At 33.7% G+C, this 24,467-nt stretch overlaps 1 protein-coding gene across 1 annotated transcript in view; it reads right to left on the bottom strand.

The window, feature by feature from the left end:
- The window catches only part of eag (potassium voltage-gated channel protein ether a go-go), a 356,292-nt gene that overhangs the window by 50,578 nt on the left and 281,247 nt on the right, over positions 1 to 24,467 (bottom strand). Inside the window, exon 3 of the mRNA XM_089642780.1 lies at positions 7,430 to 7,550. Coding sequence (XP_089498906.1) covers positions 7,430 to 7,550 — 121 coding nt within the window. The remainder of the gene's footprint in view (positions 1 to 7,429; positions 7,551 to 24,467) is intronic.

The following is a 24,467-nucleotide window of genomic DNA, read 5'->3' as shown; positions in this document are numbered from 1 at the left end:
TATTATAGCGGTTTTTCAGCGAAATATTAATGCACGGTCAATTCTTTGAAAATAAACGTTTTTTTAAATGCAGTTACTTAGAATATCCATTTCATTCAAAATGAGATGCAATTTCTATAAATTTTGTGTGTTTTCGTTTATCATTATATATATTTGATCAATCCTGTTCAGGGTCGATCAAAGCAAAACAAACTCTAAGCAGAATTCTTGCCTGAACAGACTTTGCAATAATTATAATAGCGTATTATCTAAGGTTGATATTTTCAGTTGCGAACTTATCAAATACAAGAGGTCCATAAAATAATATTTCTCTGATGGTTTGTGCATAATGTTTATGTCTCTATTGTTTATATCTCTATTATGATTTGATTTATATCTACAACCTCTCTTCATGGCTATAAATGTATTGTTTTGTAAATTTTTAGTTTTATATAATCTTTTGTTTTGTATAAATTTTTTAATTCATATTCCGTTTTCACAAATTTAAATCAGTTATTCCATATTATGCTGTCTCAGTTAAAGTCACAATGAGGAAATCCATAATTTGTTTTATTTTACTATATAATATTTATGTACAAACTGATTAAATGTAAACTGTCGATTTCCCGAAAATGAATAAATAAATAAATATAATATATCAACTAAGATTGATAGAGGGTCGTGTTTGGTATCTCCTTGCTGAATAGACATGTAATGAATGACACAGGTGCATTATAAAAAGTAGCCATAGTTACAGTCACAATCTCCAGATTCAATACGAACGAACCGTGTGTACGTAGCACGAATAGACAGAAGATGACCGTTGGAATTTGAATATAATTGGAGTGCGAATTGGTTAGGAAGAAGTAGAAGGGGATGCTCACAAATGAGATCATTTAGGCACAAATGGGGTAATTTAATGGCATAAAGCGAACTGTCGGTTTCAATTGGAGACATTTTATTTTTCTGTGAGTAGGTACCGCACAGGAGGCTCAAATGCTCCCAACAGTCTGAAATCATAGAGACTATGGCATCCATAGTGAGTTTTGTAGTTGAGAGGGATGAAGGTGGGAAAATACCTGGTTATTTAGATCTGCTCACCAAACACGACAAAAGCCATTTCTAGCAAATTTTCGATTCTGAATTATGGTCTTTCACCAGGGCGATATTGAAAGTATCTACCACCCTGGAACGTACTCACAATATACCATATATTATCCGCGACCTTCGAATTCGTAGCCAAGGATCGTAACCACTCAACCACGAAGGCCGAATTTTTGAGAGAGGCATCTGACTAAAGCCAGAAAGATTCTGTATAAATTTTTTTAAAGCTGCAAAATACGATGCTTTCACGATATTAAAAACAATTGCCGCAGGATTATATTAAATAGGTAAACGTGTTTTTTGAACAATTTACTAAAAAGTGTGAATTCAGTAAAATCCTTAACCAAATATTTTTATTCAAATGAAGTAATTGGGCCTCGCCACAAATGACTTTAAGGGATCCATAAAAGGGAGGACGTAAAATTGATAAGCCCCTATTTACGCTTACTGGCGGGATAAGCCTAAGTGCTAAATCCCCTCACGCAAATATTCCCCATTTAAATCATATTTTCTATTTGCTTTTATATCCAACTTCGACCGAGTTTTGATCGCGTACAAATACTTACGAAAATATATACTCTTTGATGAATTATGTTCATCTGACTTCACACAACTTTTATTATAAGTGACGTAAATATTTTAATTTTAGTTTATTTATAATGTACACAATAGACAGGGGTTACAGTGTACAAAAAAAGTAACGAACAATAAATACGAAATGTTCTATAATGGTGTACAACAATTTTTAACAAATAATAAAAATATAAGTAAGGTGCAAAACAAGAACAAAACAAGTGACAGTAAAGTTTGGGTATTGAGGGCAACGAGCGGGCTGACGAACTAGCAAGGAAAGGGGTAAAAGCACCACTTTTAGGATCCAAGCCGGCCGTAGGAGTAGCATAGAATATTGATAGGGTGGGTCAAATCCCAGCACTGCAAAGAATGGGAGAGGGCACCTGGAGTGAGACAATTCAAATACTCGATATGGACAGAAACTCACTGAGGGAACTGGTAGGACTACTAACGGGACACTTCCATCTCAGGAGACACATGCAGATATTGGGAGTGGAAAACACCAATAGATGCAGGAAATGCGAAGACGATGAAGAGACTCCAATTCACTTATGGTGCCAATGTCCTGTCTTGGTGGGAACTAGGCTCAGATGCCTGGGGAGACATACAGTAGAACCAGAAGACATAGCCACATACCCAATAACAACCCTGGTGAACTTTATTAAAGGAACTGGGTTGTTGTTAAAGGATTGAGGTAAAGGGAGATAGCACAATGGGCCTATGGCCTAAGTGCTCACGAAAACTACGTGTAAACCGTCTCGGCCCTTAAAAAAAAGTTTGGTTCAAGTGAAGTCAACTGAAAATAGGAGATTCCAGAAATTTTTGTGGGTTATCGCTAAGTATGTCTAGTATCTTGCCCCAACTTCTGTGGATGTTGTAATATAGTCGACACATTCGCTCAAGAGGTTGGGAGAAGATTAAGTTGGTTTTTTGGAAAGGAATATGGAAAGTTTCGGGGTTTCTTTCTTTCTTATGACAAGAAGGACTTAAAATGATCGGTGACTTGTTCGAATGCACACGGAGAAAAATGAGTATCGCTAATTTACTAAGAATCTCTTAAAATTATTGGTAATCGAGTTAACAACGGGATCTCAAGCCCTTAACGAATACGAAATACGAAACGGCCTGCAATCCTGTTTTTAACCGAATTACTAATAATTTCTTCTTACTAAATTAGAAATACTCATTTATCTCCGTGCAGATCATCTGAGTTGTTCCAAACTGTATTCAGCACGGTTAAGATTGCCAATCTAGATTACCGAGCCAACCTTCGGTAAAACATGACGTCGTGAAGAACAGATTTTTCACGAATACTATTTAATCTTTGTTGTAAAAATGGGGCTTAAATAGAGGTCAATTTTCATATTATTTTGTCAACTTGAGTTATGTAGTTAGAAATGTTCAGTAAGAGAGAGTTTAGAGAGAGTATCTGCCTTTAAATTCCGCGATAACTTCTTAAGTTGTTGATAAACTTTTAACTCAATTTAAAGCAAAAACCCAAAGAAGTGTACGAGTTTGAAGTTTGTTTATATTCGAAAAGCTGAACGGAACACTTAACTTTATGTCGCTATTTCGACAAAACCAACCAGAAGATTTCTAAAAGTCAAATTTTCCGGCAAATTAATGTAATAACCCGACAAGACAAATCGCAAGCCTCTGTTGACACATACAAGATGACTACTATAAGTTAATTTGTCGTTTCCTTTTGTCCACCGAGGATCCTAATGTACGTACTTGATTAGGCTGATTGTCCCATTGTAAGGGATGATTTATCACGTTGTTCAGGTTCCGGTAAGAAGGGTTGAAGGTATTATCATCGGGGTGGGTAGTTTCCTGTCACAGTCACAAAACGTGCGATGAATTTCTGGAGAGGGAGCATATTGTTTCTGGCATGTCGGCGACTGAACAAGATTACGCGTAATTTACCTCAGACTACCCAAACTACTCTGCCAACAAAACTTTATTTATAACTGGGAAAGTTACCCTTCAACGGAAAGTTAGACTAAATAGATACCGTACGTGAACACGTAAAATATTCCTTTAAGTTCATTGGAATTTTGTGAAGTCGTTTGATCGGTTTGTGAACTTTCTTTGATTGGCCGATTTTGAAAACTTTCAAAACGGTGTCCTGAAATACGTGGCATACCCGGAAAACTCGTGAATCTACATCACACGGAGAACCCAAAAATTTTTTTTAACGATTTGAGCATTTTGAAATACTTAAAAAAGAAATCCTCTTTATCGGCAACTAAAGGGTTCAAAAAACTTTTGGTGTCAGGTCTACGCTTCAACGCATTTTAAAATACATTAAATAGCTGATATTAACCCCAAGCGATCGATTTTTTTAAAGATTTGACCTATAAAAGTCTACCTTCGGACTCAGTTTACTCGAAAACGAAAGCACAAATAATTTATTTTTTTTCAAAATCGACTCCAAATGTGATGCAGATTCAACAGTTTCCCGCTTGTTGGGTTTCGGGACACCGTTTATTGCTTAAAATAGAACTGAGTATTTATAGTCTTGGCCAACAGAGGTACTTCATAATACTTGGATGCTAATTATTTTTAATTGCAGTATAGCAGTCATAAAAAAATTATTTTTGTCGTTAATTGTATTCTTCATTAAATTTATTCTTTACTCAATTTTTTCTGCATTTAAAGCGTTTAAAGTGGTATCGATAAAAAATATATTATTTATGTTTATAGAATTAAATATCGAATCAACTTACATTGCATTAAAAAAAAATTAATAACGCGATATGAAAATGACGGATATACTAACCTATTTCATTTGTCATATGCCTTCCGAAAATGCCTCCACCCTGAATATCATGAATAATTGGGATGTCACGGCACGAGGCGTGACATATGACCGTGGTAAGTCACGTGTTTCATTAGGGTGGATGATCAATTGATCAACAATTCACTCGGTTACGCATTATCCCTATTAATAAAAGAGTCAGAAAAATTCAAAAATGAACTGAAAAAATTAATAATTAAAATAATTTTTTCATACACACTAGATGATAAATTCTCTTTCAAATTTATAGTGAATCCAATAATTTTACCAGGAATATTTTTAGTCATTTCTTTATTTCAACGTGTAAAAATACTGTCACCACGGAACTGTCCCTCGCTGTAGTGGATGTATTTGATGGTTATGCATACATTCAGTTGTTGTCTTCATTCAGTGTTTCATTTACATTCAAATACTAACATATTCTTATATTATTCAGATTATTGACACGACCTAGCTTTTTTTACATTAGTTCCACACAGGAGGCCCTGAGGAGAATAATTCCCCTTAGGACCTTATGTCATCTTTGGAGATGCTCTATGGAGGGTCTTTTTAGGAAAGGAAGGATGTGAAGTTCTGGGAAGGAAAAAGGTGCGGTTAGGAATGTGGGGGTAAGTAAGTCCAGGAGTGACGGACGAATGAATCCATCCTCCCGCTGCGATGCAGCTCTCTCCTGGGAGAGTCCTTTTGGAGAGGTTAAAAGGTCTCCCTCAAGCACTATCTCCCGATCTGGACTGCCATGCTGATCGTGGATAGACACATCCACCGCCAAGACCCGGATAAACCTCACCCTATGAACCGGGCACCCCTGCTAAGCCACCCAATGTATTAAACCACTTGGGGTGACCTATGGCAGAGGCGTTAGTTATCCAATAAATGGTAACCATACCCGCCTCCCAAACGAATGTTACATATTTGTTCATCGTGATATATTTCTATCATTTTTCCTTTTGAACATATTTTTTTCTAGCTCTGTCGATATTAGTAGAAAAATAAATCAATTGACTTTCCAACAAAACAAACAAATTTTCTTAAAAAGCCGCCAAGCTTATTCGTCGCGGTTAGCGATCCTGTTGAATATACGTTCTATGTTTTAATCCCATAATTCTATTAAATATCTTCTCGACGATAGATAGAATAGAAGATAATTAATTGTGCTCATCAGAATCACAGTAAAGTTTAGTTGATGAAACTTGCATAAACTGAGCAGAAGTTTATGAAGCGACGTAATTTATTCAATCATCTTGCAACCGCATTTCGTCATGTTGTACGACCAACTTGCTTATTGAATTAAAGACCGATGTTATTTACTTATCAAAGCACATAAAAAGTGAGATAACACTCTATTTTCGCTCTATCTTTTAAGTGCTATTATATAGTAATTGTTTTTTTTCATTTTGTATAACAGTTTTGTTATGAAAAAATATCGTGTTCGCGGAATAAATACTATACGGGCGTATAAGGTCGGGATAGTGGAAAACGTTACTCATAATCGCTGCGAATGCGTTTACTGGCCGTATTAGTAGTTGTCAGATTTATATCGGCTGCCCCCTTAGTATGCCGTCAGGATAACGCCGGTAATATGAATAATGTACGAATTTGTTGATTTTTATTCGCAAAATTTAACAAATATCAATTTGTCAAACAGTAATACCCATTTGCAGCACAAGAATTGGCCAGATTTCGATGCAAATAAAAACAGACCGCGTCAATGACATTACAAATGTCACATGAAGAAACGTGAAGATAGCAACAAAACGCGATATGCAAAAATAACCGTGTTTTTGAGGATTGGAACAAAGTGACGCCAGTCTAAAAAAAAATCTGACTTGAATATTTTTATGAGTAACGATTTTAATCCGAGTAGTATACGGCCCTCTTCCTATTATAGCTATACCAACGCTGCAGCGCAGCGGCGTTTTAGATAATCTTTATAAGTAAGTAAGACTTAAAATTGTTTAAGTTACGAATAGTGAGTGCTCTAGAAGTTTCCCTCAATGTGAAGCAAATTCTTTGAAATACAAATAAATTTTTTAATTTATTTATACGCCGGACTTTTTTATATTGAAGTGAAAGTGGAATTGCTTATCAAATAACAATCTAAGGCACGTAAACATGAACCTTGATAAAAGCTTAACCGAAAGCTCAGATGTTTTTGATATTTAGGCATTCAGTAGATTCCTAAAAATTATATTAACAGAAAGAGTTACGAATAAAAAAGTAGAAAATTTGTTTTTAAATACGCGGTACACTGTAATATTACATTTCCCATGTATGTTTATTTATTTATTAATTTTTTATTTTATTTTTTTACACTAACCCCACGCAGAAGGCCCTCAGGAAAATTATTTTACTCAGGGCCTATGTCATCTTTGGGGATGCTCTGTGGAACGTATTTTTGAGGAAAGGAAGTATAGGAAGTTCTGAGTAAGAAAAATTATGAGGGATTGATAGGAATCTAGGGATCAGTGTTTGATTAAGGCAATAGGTTAAGAGAGACCAGTTGGAGAGGTCAAAGGGTCTCCCCAAACCAGCCTCTCCCGATCTTTTTTTTTTTTTTTTTTTTTTTTTTATATTTACTCCACACAGGAGGCCCTGAAGAAAAAAATTTCCCTCTGGCACGCCATATATATTACAAACAATACAAAACAAAATGAACCTTTGTCTGTCCAACTGGGAAGGATTCCCGTTTCAGGACAGCCAAATTGTGTATTTTGAACATAATATTTTTACAATGGAATTTTGTAACTATACTTTAAGCAATTATATTGCATTGTTACTGTTTTTAAGTATTAGTACACATAATAGTTCCCCAGTTAGACCTGATAATATTTGTCTAACTGTGTAATTACATTATTTAATAAATAATGTTATGTAACATTAATTATTAATTTGTAACTTTGCTCAAAAATTTAACCTTTTTGTCATTTATAGAATAGGTAAAGAAGACCACGAAGATGTGGGATGGTATATCACCTGCAAGATTTCTGCATGACTTCAGCCCTGTTGTATCCGCTGATCTTGCAGAAGGCTTCGTTGCAGTAGACTATGGGGAAGTCCACTATCTGGGCGTTAGCCAACACGAAGCTGCTGTCGGCTGAAACAAACAAACACATCTAATTAGTATAATAAGGATAATGATGTAATCTGATTTTTTGCAATGTTCTTGATTTTCTGACAATGTCAATCTGTGTAAGTGTTCAAAATGGTCGCCATAGTTACCAAAGCACTTGTAGTTTGGCTATAAAAAGTTGTGAGGAGCTTTTTCACTCGTGAACAAGGCATTACCGTTTTAAAGCACTGTACTTTTATATTGCGTGTTAGCCATAATTTCATATTGTATAACAGTGTCGTAGTAAGCGTTCAATAATAAAAAGAAGACGGCTTGAAAGGAAGATGTGTAAATACGAATGTTAGAGGGAGCGCGCTAATATATAAACCTGATTATATTTAATAGAAGTGAAAATATTTTATAAAACATGACTTATTTAAAAAAAAATGAGCAAATATGTCTCGTCAAATGGCTACAGTAGCCTTTAAAAAAACACTGATTTTTTGATGCCCATAACATGTAATGTATTTGCAATTTTTTTCTATCAAGGGATCTTTATGTACTTTTCAGATCAGCCAATGTACAGAGATTATCTTAAAAATAACATATTTTTTTAAGAACTTAAATTGTCCAGGTTGTAATTCTGTAGAAATTTAGAATTTGGGGTCTTTTATTTTAACAGGTTACTTTCTTTCACTGACTAATGATAATGAGGCTTAAAGTACCGCGGAGAGAGTATTCTAAGTATGAATGATTAACCCATTAGTGCCCGTGGATACCAAATGGTATCCGAAAAAGTGTTGTTGCTTTTGTCGTCACCATCTTGAAACTTCTTGTGGGAGGTATGTTGTGATTGGTCTCGTCAGCGTACTAGAGGTGTGTAAAGATATCAGAATTCGGAATCAACTGTCAGCTAATTTTTGACGCTAGCGAAGTACGAAGGAGAGTCATTTTCTGTGTGCCTGCAAACGCGGATCTGAGATTTGTAAATGCATACATTTTTACAATGAAATATTTATTAATCGAAAATAAATATTCTAATAAAATATTAACAAAATTTGATCTGAAAGTGTCATGATACCATATGGTATCGGAACAATTTACTTTGTGAACGAATTTTTTTTTATTTCTAGCCCCCTATTTTCACTAACTGAAGCGTTTCGGTATATTTTCTCTTTGGTCTAAATAATCCAAAAATAATACTTAGATTCAATAAAAATAATCTCGGCAATAATGGGTTCAAAGATAGACATAGGAATATTTTACTGTTCAGAGACCCTATCCACCACAAGAAACACTATATTACGTAGGTCTATGCATCGTCCACTCGAGCGATTTGTGTCTTGTATATAAATTTACCATATTATTTAATTAATACCTTTCCTCGATACATTAATATTGAAACATATAAAACTGCTTACTGTGGTTTAAAGCCAATAAATCCACCTGGATTTTACCATTTATCCCATATTTTAGGTTCGTTAAATTTGGCACATTATGGCAAAAGATCGCTCAAAACGCTTTTGCAAACTTGACAAAAATCGCTCGAGTGGATGTGGCCAGTTTTCCGAAATGCTTATTCTACCTCTCATACACCCTCTTAGCTGAACCGACCGCATTCAGAATCACTGCTCTAAATTACTAACTACGTAAAATAAAGGTCACATATTGTGTAAGTACTCCAAATAATATGATAGAGACCCCTTAGAGCGAATCTGAAACGTTTCAAGTTGCGTGCCAACAGAATATTAGATAATGTACAAGCTGATTTAATACATTTTCCTTTGCTTCGTTAACTGAATTCGTCTGAAATTTCACGTCCGCATCTAGCGTAGTTTGTGCGGCACCGGCAAACATCCCATGTTATTACATCATGTTTACTCAAACGTTATTAGATGCAGTTGGGTAGATCCCACCCCTAAACCACCCAATCTCTGCCACTTCTTCCTTGTTACCCCTAATTTGCCACCCTTTTGTCAGCAGTCAGCCAACGCATTCCATGTGAGTTGAGTCTAAATTCATGTAAATCATATGCCGGAATGTTTATAGCCTTGACTATTTCACACGATACGAATACATAGTAAAAATATTATATAATTTGTTTTTGTGGGTGTTTGAGTACAAATGTACAGTAATTTTGAACTAGACTAAAGATAATCGTGACGCACTATAGTGGAATGCTTTCTCTATTATGAAGATATAATAACAATATTTAATTGCCATTTCACACGACCTCTCAAAAAAAACAACAGTCAAAAGTTATTCATTTTTTTAATGTGAAACCGCACAAGAGTCCTAACTGCTCCCAACTATGTGGGGCCAGTGAGACTATGCTATCACCAATTAGGGTATATTGTGAAGCTGAAGGAGATGAGGAGGAGGAAGATGGGGAAGTACCTGGCTATTCAGGTCTGGTCACCAAACACGGCCAAAACCATTTCAAGCAACGTTTCAATTCTAAATGTTGGTCTTAGACCAGTATCTCCCACTATGGAACGTTCGGCAAATAAACTAAATATTATTTTTAATTAATAAGTTTTATTAATTCAGTAAATTTACTTGCGCTCTCCGGGATTTGAACCCGTGACCTCCGGCTTGCTAGTCGAGAGACCCTCGAGCACGGAGACCGTCAAATGTCTCCATTTTAAGTGTGATTCATTTTTATCAATCAATTGGTCTTATCAACAGTGTAAGATTTCTCGAAGAGTGGTGGGAATTAACTTCCATAAGCGATTTTAAATGATAGTACAAGCTCAAAATATACTAGAAAAAATAACCCAAAATTCCCTTTGCTTGCCACTATCTCCCCAACTGTTGCCGCCATCTCTTTTATGTGACATAATTAACTCATAAGTTACTTGATATTCGCTTTACAAATAAAGGGTTTTCCAATAAGAGGTGTTATTTTGAATAGCCCGCTATTTCGGTCGATGTTACTTTGAAAGCTGTCATTTTTTGACATTTGACAAGTAGAAACTACGTTATTAAAAAAAATGGAACGATACACGATACAACAACGCATTGAAATTATTAAAATTCATTTGAGTGAATCAAATGCAAATCATCTTGAGTGATGAGGCCCATTTCCACCTCGGTGGCTTCGTCAACAAGCAAAATTGTCGCATCTGGGGCTCGGAAAACCCAAGAGTTATTGTTGAAAAGCCTCTTTATTCTCAACGTGTGACTGTTTGGTGCGGTTTATGGTCCGGTGGAGTCATTGGACCTTACTTTTTCGAAAATGAGGCTTGAGCAACAGTTACGGTGAATGGATTGCGCTATCGAGAGAAGATTAATGATTTTTTTATGGCCGGAATTAGATGATATTGATTTGGACAACGTTTACTTTCAACAAAACGGCGCTACGTGCCACACAAGCAACGAAACCATTGATCTTATACGATTGAATATCAAAATAACACCTCTTATTGTAAAACCCTGTAGTTGCCTCTTAAAATGTCATATTTGAACAAGATTTTCTAACATATTTTGAACAAAATATTCCTGTACATTCTTTCAATGCAATTGATTTTATCTGCATTTTTATGGAGGTATTATACTGATCTGAAGCAGGCATGGTTGTATTTATAGCTACAAAGTTTGTTTTAAGCTCAATTAAAGCGGTAAAGCGGGATGGTAGGGGTGGTAGACTGAGCGTGTAGTAACGTAGCTTAAAGTAGCTAACTCACATAAATAAAAAAATAATACGTAGAAATTTAATAAAAATAAATTAAAAAAATAGATGTACCTATTCCTAATATTAAAGACTCGGGAATGCACTACACCCGGGAAACATAAAAACTATATATACGTAACTAGTGGACACCGCAATCCTTCGCTTTTGCTAATTTCTTTCTCCGGCGTCTCCGTCTTTTTCCACCATTCACTACTGTATACCACAATGTTACTATTAAAAAACTATATTACATCAACTTTAATTATAATCCGTATTTCATTCCGATGCACCCCAGAAGATAGGTGGAAACTTGAGTGGCCAACGTAGGAAATGCCCACCTTATACAGGACCCCACCGAGAGACAGCCTGGGTTCTCATTGCCTCGCAAAACCTGATCCGCCATCAATAGGTTAAGGTGCTCCCATAGCCGCTGTGTCCACATGATGCACAGATGGGGCCTTTAAGAGTCAGCGATGTGTGAATGTGGAGCGGTACAGACCACCGAACATGTGGTCAACGAATGCCCGCTCCATTCATTCCCTGGCGGGATTGATGAGGTCGACATATCAGCATAAACAGGCTCAATTTTTATGTACATACTAGATGACGTATACGTGACATTGCTCGAGAACTGGTTTTGAGTTTGTGAGGCTTTTTTAAGATATACAATTCCGTAGTACATTATTTTGATACATCTCATAATTTAGCTTGCGTTAGCAATGTAAGCGCCCGAAACATCGACTTTTTTCTACTTTCTATAAATAAAGTACCTATGCATGTATTATAAATTTAAACTTTCCGGAAGAAATTCTCTAAATGATAGTGAAAATTCTATCAAAATCCGTTGCGTAGTTTAGAAGAACTAAGCGCACAAACAGAAAGACTCGGAGAGTGTCTTTGTTTTATACTATTTAAAGATGGTACTTAAGTTTTTGGTTTTTATAAACGAATGCTTTATTGAGTTTAATATCATTCATAGAGGTAGTGTAAAATCAAAAAATTATGAAAACAATGGTTATATTGAGATTTAAAAATATACCGAAACAACCAATGTGTAGGGAGTTGTGCAAATATCAGTTATTTTTCATTAGTTTTCATTCCAAAATAAATGACTCTTACAAATTGATAAAATAAGCCCGTTAGATAAAAATAGTAATCACGTTATTAATGAAATTTCCATCTCGACCAAATGAAATAGCATATAATAATTTTAATAAAAAACCTTGAATCACAGTATTTCAAAAGTGACCGGAAAGCAATTCATCAATACAAACGTGTTTGTCGTTTTTCGATTTCAGTTAATATGGATTCCATAAAACAATATCAAAACAAACGTTTCAATATCTGCCAGAAATAACACGATGTGGTTATCCACCCTGCATTATCATGTAAATTTATATTGTGGGAAATTTATTTTTATTTTATTTTGTATTGTAGAAACAAACAGTACATGATTTACAGAGATGAAACAATATACAGGAATAAGATACTTCATGTTGATTACCTATGATATGTTTCCTTGTAATGTCTACTAAGTGGTATGTTTTTTCCGGTGACCAGATAAATCATCACAATGATAATTCATCACATCTTTAAAAAGTTATATAAAGTCACGGAAAGTGATGAAACAAAAACTTTATTAACTGGGTTAAGTAGGTGAGGTTAAAAAAAATTTTTTTTCATCGTTTTTAATGACTTTATATCACTTTTTAAAAGTGTGTTGAATTTTCACTATGTTGAGTTATCATGGAACCGTCTATTCTTACCAGGTGACTTGTGTAGTATATAGGAGTGTGTGTAATGTATGTATGAGTGTTTGTGTGTGTGTGTCTGTATGTATGCGCATTGAACAGTTTAAATTATTGACATGATGCCACGTTTGAATTTGGGCAGTGAATACGAAAGATTGTCAATGTTAGAGTTAAGACAAATATTATTTAGAGCATGAAGAGCTCAATTATATGGCGAATTAGATGCTGCATTTGTTTTATAATTAAGGAATGGCAGTTATTATATCCCAACAGGAGTTTTATTATATTTTGTGATTCATTCAATTGACTGGTAGGTACGCTATTTAATCATTACACAAAAAAGACCCTTGAGATCACATACTATTTTTTTCACATTTTAGCTTCTTACAAGTAAGCACTAAAAATAAAGTATATATAAAGAACACAATTTTAAACTTTTTTTCCACTTGTTTTTATTTGACCGTGACCGGTTTCAGCCTGTTAGGGCCATCTTCAGACTGGTACAATTTTTGTCTTAAACTAGGGTTTATATACATAGGCAAATTACATTGAGGGTAGGGGTTAACATAGTAGGTTGGTTTGAATTATGAGGGGTTTTTTTTTTTTTTTTTCGTGAAATATTTCACGAAAAACCCCTCATAATTCAAACCAACCTACTATGTTAACCCCTCCCCTCAATGTAATTTGCCTATGTATATAAACCCTAGTTTAAGACAAAAATTGTACCAGTCTGAAGATGGCCCTAACAGGCTGAAACCGGTCACGGTCAAATAAAAACAAGTGGAAAAAAAGTTTAAAATTGTGTTCTTTATATATATTTATAATGGAATTCCACCACGAAATAACAGTTTCAAATATTAAAATATTAAAAATAAAGCATAAATAAAATTATTGGTTAATTTATTTTGCGTAGTTTTTGACAATGACCTTAAAGGTCAAAGGTGTCTTAGAATTAATTATGGAAAATCGTTCGCCGAGATGGTACTGAATACTTAACCAAAGTTTAAAAAACTAATTCCAAGTAATAAGCGAAGCAAACGCAAATGCGATAAGATATAGCAAAGTATTATCTTTAAGGGTGTCTCCTCCTTTTCTCATTTTATTTATAACCATCTTTACTATCCAGCGTCACCTACATTTTTTTTTTCTTTCAGTATATTACAAAGACTATTTTTTACATTAGCAAAAATAGGACCTGATATCTTCACATATATCATTACGCTTAAAGAATATCTTTCTTAGTTACTATATATGGAATGAGAATTATAAAAAATCTATTCAGTCAAAGGATACATTTAGTTATTTAAAAAAAAATCAAGAATTTGACATTTAATACATTTAGTACGAGTGGTAAATTGCCCAACAATCGTTTTATATTTTTGAGCAATAGAAGAATGTTTTTTTCTGAAATTATCGACGAAAATGTCTACTTCAGCACACTCTATCACGCTCAAAGATATTAGAAGAACAATATCTTTGATCACGCTATATCTCAAAGCCCCGTAGATCGTTATAGAAAAATCACCGACAGTGAAATCTCGTATATCAAAGCTGAGAAAATTCCATGAAAGTTTTTGTATTACATTTCAAGGATTTTCGTCTTATGATTAAGAATGCTGAGTTTGTATTTTCAAATTTTCTATCAAGAGCTAAATTAGACTCAGATATAAAGCAGGCAAACCAAAAGTCCAATCCGTATGTCTATTTACGTTTGTTTTATTCTCCCTTATACTTCAAAACGAGTGAAAAAGCACCAATAAAAGTTTCGCCGACAGTAAACTGCGCCTAGTGCGTCATAAACCGACTGGAATTTGTCGCACAGCTACGGGTAAAAAGGGAAAGGGGTAGAGATGGGGTAGTTAATGCAAATCAACCCATGGATTAACATGCAGACGGCTACCAGATCCGAGATGACAGGAAGTGATCTCAGGCGGTCTTGCCTTAATCTCATGTACATATTTGAAAAGGATGATTTTGAAGTTTACTTAGCAATTTACATATTCTGTTAGTGATCTGTGAACCGGATTATAAAGGGATGGTAATCTCCTGAGATTGTAGATTTGACAAGAAGAAGAAGAGAACACTTGTATGTTTATGTTAAAACTAATAATAATAATAATTTCTGAAATTATTTGCTAGTAATGTCTAGCACTCAAATTTCTGAAGAAAAATTAAGCTTCGATAAAATAATCGAATATATTGATAAAAAATTAAAAAAAACTTTGAAGAAGGACATATTTATTAAAATTGAATATCAGACCACAGAAACTGCAAAAAGCATTGAGTTTATTAGTGCTCAATATGATGAACTTTTTAAAAAAAATGGACGTTGCAAATAAATTAAACCAAGTGATACAAACTGATAATATTAAAAAAGATCTGTCCGAAAAAAACAATATCATAAAAAAACTGGAAATAAGTCTCGCCGACATTGAAACCATTTCAAAGGGTAATAATCTAGAAATAGCTGGGATTCCCCAACAAAACAGAGAACAACCAGCTGAAATTTTAAGAAAAGTTGCTGCAGCAGCTGGGATAAACACACGGATATAACTAACGTCATCCGAGTCCCAGATAGACGAAATGGGGCTCCACCTACACTACTTGTCACTTTCTTAGAAAAAAGACAGAGACATTCCCTCCTTGAAAAAAAGAAAGACATAAATTACGAAGAAATCAAGGATCTAACAACATCTCCAATTTTCATCAGTGAAGAACTAAGCCCATATCACAAAGAGATCCTATGGAAAGCTAAACAAATAGCCAAAAAAAAAATTACCAATTTTTATGGTATAAACAAGGAAAAGTTATCCTAAGGAAACAGCAACATGAATAAATCATTTACATTCAGCATTTAGTTGACTTGGTGAGAATAATTTAATTTAAAATAAAAAAAAAAAAACCTTTCCATCAACTAAGAATTTAGTTTGCTAAATTGAAAACTACAATAATTACCTCTGAACCAAAGGTTTTAACGAATTTAAATAATTATTTCAAAATTTTACATACAAATATAGGAAGCATAAATAAAAATTTTGATGATTTGGACTCCCTTTTGACATCATACTCCTCACTGAATGTTGGATAAACGATAAATATTCATCGTTGGAAATTGCTGGATATACTACATACTCAACCTTAACTGGTAATAAACAAAATGATAGCGTAATTGCATACGTAAAAAATGAAATAAGAGCTGAAGTAGAAGAAACCACAATAATTAATGCCAATTGTCTTAAAATTAAAATTGGAAAGGAGTCAACTATATTAGCAATATCGATCACCTTCATCTTACAATTTAGATTTTTTTTTTTTTTTTAAAAAGAAAGACAAACATTCCCGGGTTACGAATAACCCAACAATGTTTGAAAATCTCCTACTACCACCACAGAAAGCCGAAAATGTTGCTTGTGTTGTGATGGAGGACTTAGCCAGCCGAGGAATCGAACACGCGACGCTCGGGTGAGACCCAAACGCTATGCCCACTCAACCACTGACCGGTCAAAAATCCTTTTATTAAATCCTTGGATGACGAACTCTCTTTACAAAAAGCAAATAAAAACTTATTTCTTATTGGAGATCTAAACATCAACATTCTACATAACGGTCATCCCCAAAAAAATTAATATCTACAGACATTAGCCTCACATGGTCTTAAAAGCCTAACCCCCAATGTACCCACTCGAATAGTTGACAATTCCAACACCTGTTTTGACCATATAATGAGTAAAACTAAAAAAAATACGCAATCTGTCATTTACGAATCAACGATAACTGATAATTTTACAAAAATCCTAGCTATAAACTAAAAAAAAAAAAAAAATCGAAATAGACCGACTACAATAGAAAAATCTGAAACAAACTGGAATGCTGCTAAACAAAACTTGCAATGTACTGATTGGAATAAATTGCATAATATTGACAACCCAAATGAGGCGTGTGATAGCTTCATTGATATTATCAAACATAACATAGTGTCCAATACCAAAAAAACTATAAAGAAAATTTCACATAAAAATATACACATCAAGCCTTGGATCTCACAGAATATTATAGACTGTATACGAAAAAGAAACGAATTACATAAAGTTAAGCAAAATCCTTATGATATACACAAACTACGATACTACAAAAGATATAGAAACATTTGCAAAAACATCATTAACACCACAAAAGAATCCTACTATAAAAATAAAATAGAAGCATGTAACGATAATCCCAGAAAAATGTGGCAAATTTTAAATGAAGCGACCAATTCTATATCCACCAGTAACACATCAAAAATCGATGAACTGAATATAAACCAGGTTCCCACTCTACTTGCTGAAAACCCTGACAAAATTCTTGATCACGTTAACAATTTTTTTCACATCCATTGGATCAAAATTAGCAAAACAAATTTCATCTTGTGATGATGCAGTCGAACCAAATGAAACTAGCAATCTGGAAAGAAAACTAAATTTCAAACAATTAACTTTTGACGAAATCAACAACATAATTACTTCCTTAAAACCAAATGTATCATCGGGGGATGAAGTAATCTCAAAAAATGCAATAAAACATCTCAGTGAAGAAATTGCCTTCCCACTGACTCATCTAATCAATTTGTCTATAACTAAAAGCACATTCCCTTAAAGTAGCAACTGTCATACCTATATATAAACATGGATGTAAAAATGATATCAACAACTTTCGACTGATAAGCCTTCTAAGAACCTTTTCTAAAATATTGGAAAAAGTGCTAAAAATACAACTTATGAAGTACCTAGAAGATAATAACCTATTATCGAAAACTCAGTATGGTTTTATACAAAACCTGAGTACTACCGACGCCATAGACGATATCATAAATACGATCACGAAAAGTTTATACGAGGGAAATAAATATTTGGCGATATTTATAGACCTACAAAAGGCCTTTGATACAATAGACCATAAAATCCTTTTCAAGACGCTAAAAAAAATCGGGATGTCAAACACAACTTTAAACCTGCTAATAAGTTACATGTCAGAACGTACAGTGTGTTAAAATTGAAAAGCATAAAAGTAAACCTCTCCCAATAAAATATGGTGTACCGCAAGGAAGTGTCTTACGACCTTTATTATTTGTGATTTATATTAACGATATCTGCAACTTACACACAAAAGGAAAAATAATTTGTTTTGCCGACAACACCGTTATTTTATTTAATGAAAGTGATTGGGTAACCAATTACAAAGAAGCTGAACATGGTCTTGTACTTCTGCAAAAATGGCTTAAACAAAACTCACTTACACTAAATATCAACAAAAGGAAATACTTTACATTTTCTATAACGGCTAGAGGACCACCAGCTAAGGATAATGCTCTCAAAATACACGATTGTCAAGGAAAAAACTTAACGCAATCATGTCACTGCCCCACCATAACACACTCCAGAAACATAAAATATCTCTCACATAAATAACATTAAAAAGAAACTTACAAAGCTCATGTACTACTTTAGAAACGTACGCAATATACTAAATAAAAATGATCTAAATAAAGTCTACTATGCTCTTTGCCAATCACGCATAGAATATGGGATTATTGGATTATGGGGATCTGCCTCAAACCTTCACGCGAAGCAGCTCGTTAAAACACAAAAAGTAATAATAAAAATAATCCTGAAATTACCCATAAGGACTCCGTCAGAAGAAATTTTTAAAAAATTTAACGTGTTCAGCATTATAAAACTGTACTCAAAAAATGCACTACTCAATTTTAAAGAAAAATAAGAGTACCTTGCTGAACAACACACCTACACTACAAGGACGAAATCCTCAAATCTACTAAACATTCCAAAATTAAATACATCTTTCGGCCAGAAAAACCAGTATGTCCATGTTATTAAATTATATAATGCCCTTCCTATTGAAATTAAAAACACCATGGATATAGAAAAGACATCAAATTATGGCTAACTAAACATGAAGATGAGGAAATCATTAAATTTATGAAGTAACCCCGACGCAACCTACAGACAACAAACATAAATACTTTTTGCTTAATTTATTTTATATTTTGTGGGAACCAACAAATTAGAAGATGAGGAAATCATGATCAACACACACACAACAACAACACACATACAACAAACTACAGTCCGCCTCGGAACAGGAATACCTAGTGAGGAGGACTGAGAACAAACTTCATCACTTTATATCTTTATTTTACTTTATATTGTATCTTTTTTACTTTACTTTATATTGCCGTTAAATAAAAAATAAAAAAATGTTTGACAATTGATATTGAAAAATAAGAAAATATACAGATTTAAAATAAAATTTGAAAGAATTTGGCATTCTCAGACTAAGAATATTACCATTTATTATTTCGGCTACTGGCATTATACCTAGCTCTCTAATTCAAAATTTAGGCGTATTAGATCTGTCAAAGAATTTATACATACAAATGCAAAAATCAGTCATTTTAAATTCATGTAGGATTACGAAAGATTTTTCAAATATTTATATTGAGGGATCAGTGGGATTTATAGGTCCAATTAGAAGTTCTACGGAGCCGAACCCTCTGATATGAAAATATCTGTAGTCGGTGAATTATTTTCCCATTTGATCTCTAGTGATTTGACATGTTGTTTTTGTATTATTTTGTATTTATTATGCTTATATAATGCACAGACACGTGGATTTAATAGATGATTGTTTGTGGAAAAGTGTGTGGAAGGGTTTAGTTTTTCCTGTGAGGAAGATTCAACCCGGACATAAAGTCGGAAAAATTAAAAAGTTATTTCAGCTGAAAACAGCGGTGAGTGCAATACTCTGCCTGCCATATAATTGCATACATCAAAATAAATTACGTGATAGCAAAATTAATGTAATTTAAAAAAAAATGGTTAACATATTTAGCACTTGTACTACGGTGGCTTGAGGGATATTCTTCATGTATTGTGTAGGGGCGCACCCTGCCACTGGGCGACGGCCTGGACAATAATAATAATAGCCTCAATCGATTTTTCATGAAAATAGCGCTCTACAAATTATCCAATTATTATTTTTTAAAAAATTCGATTTTTTACACAACTTTAAAAATATTACATACAGATTGTTCGGGGGTACAGTACGCTTACTTTGTGAGGTTAATCTACATGATGGCAGCATTAAAAAAGATAAATAACTGTTTTAAAAATGTCAATGTTTATTTTCAAATACAAACAGTTAAACTTTTGAAATTAATAAAATACTTCGTTTTTACCACTTTTATTGTTTATAAATACCAACATGTTTCATGAGCAACGCTCACTTCTTCAGGGTTTTAATAACACTATTAGTATTATTAAAACCTACAAAAAGTGGTAAAAACGAAGTATTTTATTAATTTCAATTAAAATGGTGCCACAGAAAAAGTTTGCTGTGCTAGAAGAAATTAAACTTTTCCTTGTATTTTTTCCTTTTTCATATATTGTCACATAAAACATTATCTCTTCTGTTTTTCAGACGTTCTCATTCTCACTTATTGATGTACGATTGTGCATTCCTATAGTTGTTCATTTTTTAAATTAATCATACATATATTATTAATTGCAAAAATGTGTGAATAGTGTGTATTAAAGTTAAACGCGACGTTCATAATCTACGTGCTCGTAGATGGCATTAATTAAATTATTTTATTAAAAAACGCTTTTTGCAAGTTATGCTTTACAATATTAGGAATAATTATTTGTTTGCGCCCGTACATACGCAATATGAATATGAATAAATAGTTTTCAATTCTTTCAAGGGAGGCAAACAAATACAATATTGAATTGAATTACCGATACAATTTTGCATTTGTATGCCTTTTTTGAAGTAATCAAATTTTTATATAAAATAATTTAATTAACGCCATCTACAAACACGTAGATTATAACGAAAGTACAAACTATCCACACATTTTTTAAATGAATAATATGTGTAATTCACAACTATAGGAATGCACTAATCGTACATCAAAAAGTGAGAATGAGTCAAAGAAAAACAAAAAAGAGAATATATTTTATGTGACAATATATGAAAAAGGAAAAACAACAAGGAATGTTTGTCAGGGTGGAGTTGAGTGAGTCATTGTACACTCTCTGCCTACCTGTGCGGTGAAATGGCGTGACATTTATACTGTCATAGTGAGATATTCCAACTACCAAATGACGTGGTGAACCTCTAAATAACGCCTTCATAAAATACCACTTGGAGAAGCAGTAGACTTAAAATTAGTTTGAAATAAAATTTTAAAATAAAAAATTAAAAGTAGTGGACAGAAGAGACATCTCTGGTCAGTTTTGTATAGATTTTGCTCTGCAGGTGAGTGATAATGAATTACAGTCATCTTTGCATTAATCAGATGGATTCATCCGAATTATATCGTTTATCAAAAGAGGTCGATTTAAGACTCAATGATTAAAATATTTTGTCACAATAATGTGGCAGTACTTTTGGAATTACAATGTGCTAATTCATTATTATTCTAAATTCCTCTCCTTTGAGAGCTGGTGGTGACAGATTATAATTTCATACTGCGAATGCAAATATTATTGTGCCGATCACCAGTGCGCTGCCGAATTTGAAGATAAAGGAGCTAAACTCAATGCGAGTGATATTTCTGGTGAGTCTTCTGTTTTTATTTATTTGGTGGCTGGATTATAAGTTGTTACTTCTCCTGCAGAGTGAATTTAATAATAAATCCGTTTTTTCATAGGGAATTAATTTCCCTGATGGTCTGTGTGACTACAAGCCAGATCATCACCACCACTACTTTGATTTGATTTTGTTTTCATGGTTGAAATGACTTTAGTCCTGTTTGGAGACCAGATCTGAAAATCCAACTAATCTAACCTAACCCAGCCTTCCACTTTCCCGTGTCCTCACCTACCACTCCATTTAACCACATCTTTGAGATCTTAGAATATCACCTTTTCCCCCACGGAGAAAGAGCGTGATTGTTAGTTATTTTGTTAGAAAAACTAAATAGATAGGACATTGTATAAAAATGAGTGGGGTTTTCTTCTGAGAGAAACTAGAGTACGCAATGTAATTAAGAACATTAATTTGTAATATTATATCTTTGCCATTATGAACTTACCGAAACTTTAAAAATACAAGTAAAAACAAAAATAAATATCCGATTCCGAAGGAAGTCCGTTCAGAAGTCTGAACATTTTCATCGTTTAAACTTTTTTAAAGGGTGAAGTTATTTTACGTGTTTATTTACGATGTTCAGAGTAATTATTCTCCAAAATAAGGAAAACGTTCGTTAAGCAGTAGCGGCTCGTGACTTTTGCGTGTATTAGAATGCTAATATTACAAAAAATGACATTTATTGATGTTGTTGTAGCCGAAAACGATTTTTATTTTTTTTCCGAAACTCTATATTTTGTATGAAGATTTTCAGGAAATTTCAGTTATAATTTCAAAATGATATATGTATATCATGTGAGGGAAGAAACATAACCACTGGTAGGAAATTCTAGAGCAAAGCTATGGAATCAATGACTGAATTTGACTTAATATAGGTAGGTACCTTCCCAACAAGCCTCTTCCTCTCTCTTTTCTTATTCCCTTCCCCACTCTTCAGCCTCACAACGTACCCCAAATTGGGGATGCCTTAGTTCCATGATTCCAGACGGTAGCGAGCAGTTTGGAATCTTGTGCGATCAAAAACCCAGGGGTTCCAGAAAGGTAGTTTTTAAATTCATCAACACTGTAATAAAAAAATAAAACTGTAATAATAATTTTTGGGGTAATATGCCGGTTTGCGCTTCCTTTTTCTGAAGCCTACAATTCGGACCATGTTCACAGTGTTCATCATCAGGGAAAATGTGTAGATTGCCGAGCACTCGGGAGACCCAAAACGCATCGAGCACGCCAAATGAAATGCTTGATAGTTCTAAGTAATCAATGAAGTTTGTTTGTTTGTTTGTTTTTTTAGCGTCACCAAAACTAAACGCCTAAAACCACATTAATTTGGCTAACTATACTGAAATATCGGCTCTAAAAGGATTGACGTGTGCAATAAGGTATCGCATAATTCACCACAGTCTAAACATCTATTTTAGATGGCTTAAAAAAGGATGAAGCGCAGCACAGCAATAAAATTCCAAAAACCAATCATGATAGTAGGTATTTTTGCCAAAAATTTTGGCATTTAAAATCTCAAAGCATATCTAATGAATTTATTTGCTCCTAACCTCTTGGTGCACAGAGGCAATCTAGATACTACACAAATAAACACTAGGACTCTACGTGAGAATCTGTTTGGGAATTATTAATTCAAACTGGTTTTCCTTTTTCAACAAAGGGTTTTATCACTTGTTTTATGGAGCAAACCATGTTTACGACAGAAACCTCTGCGAGCATTAACAGAGAAGATAACAAAAAATGGCGTTTTAACTTTTTAAAACCCTTAGCGTGCTACTTCATAGTCAAACCCTGTCATCTTTTAATAAGTTAATTTATAAGTTTATGGCGTGGTTCATTTACTAAGAAATATATACGAAAACGAAAACACTATTCAACGTAAATATGGCTTAAAAATAGGCAAAAAATTCAAGATAGTAAAAGATTTCGCGTACTTAGTTACATTTACATGATCTTCTTATGTACTAAATAATAATTCAAAAACTGGATTTGCATGTTATTCGTTCAGAATTTTTAACGTATTTTTCTTTGTCATGTCTTAAAAGAGTGTTATTTTTTTAGCTTTGTTTTGGCCGTACAGAAGTACAAGGCCGTACAGGGCTTTGCATAATAATGCTTAAGAAAAGTGCTTGCTTTTCTAAAAGGAAAAATATAAAGTTACCATAGTGCATTAGTTACTATCTTCCTAACTCAGATATTCCCCCACTCTCTGGATAGACTACAGACGGGTTTTTTCATAGAATTTGAACAATTCATTGAATCCAAGTTCTGTAAAAGTCCTATTCTGTTAATATCAAAGTACTTTGAAACAACCGACCCGTGATGAAATAATAACAGAACTGAGGAATTAAATTTGATAAACTGTTCAAATTCTGTGAAAAAATCTTTCTTAACCACTCTAGTGATTTTCCTCATATTATGTCGAGTTTGCAAAACGTCTTGAGTGATCGCACGTTATAATATACCATTTTCACTCCGAAATTCGCGCATATACGATTTTCTTATAAATCCTAAAATTAGCATTACAATCAAATGTCTCTGATTAAAATTCAGAGATAATGAGGCCAATTACTCAACTTATATTCCAGTTATTGACGCGAGCACTCAAGTGATTAAGACATACACCAGATAAATAAAGACAGCGGAGCGATCCCAATAGACCGTGCTCTTTGTTGAAGATCGAATGGTTTGACAAGCTCTGGTTTGCGAAGTTATCGAATTCTAAATTGGAATAATGACGATTCAAATGGGTCTTAAATATTCGAATCTATGGACATTTCGGAGCATTTTTGCATATATAGTTCTGCCACTGAAAGCTTTAATAAATATCTTTCGTAGAACAAGTAAAACTGTAAAATATTTCAATAGGTTTAAAAATCATTTACATAA

Source organism: Hesperophylax consimilis, chromosome 18, assembly GCF_061612785.1.
Source record: "Hesperophylax consimilis isolate HC1 chromosome 18, BYU_Hcon_1.0, whole genome shotgun sequence".
Lineage (NCBI taxonomy): Eukaryota > Metazoa > Arthropoda > Insecta > Trichoptera > Limnephilidae > Hesperophylax > Hesperophylax consimilis.
The sequence above is the reverse complement of the archived record's forward strand: the minus strand, read 5'-3'. Positions and strand labels throughout refer to the sequence as shown.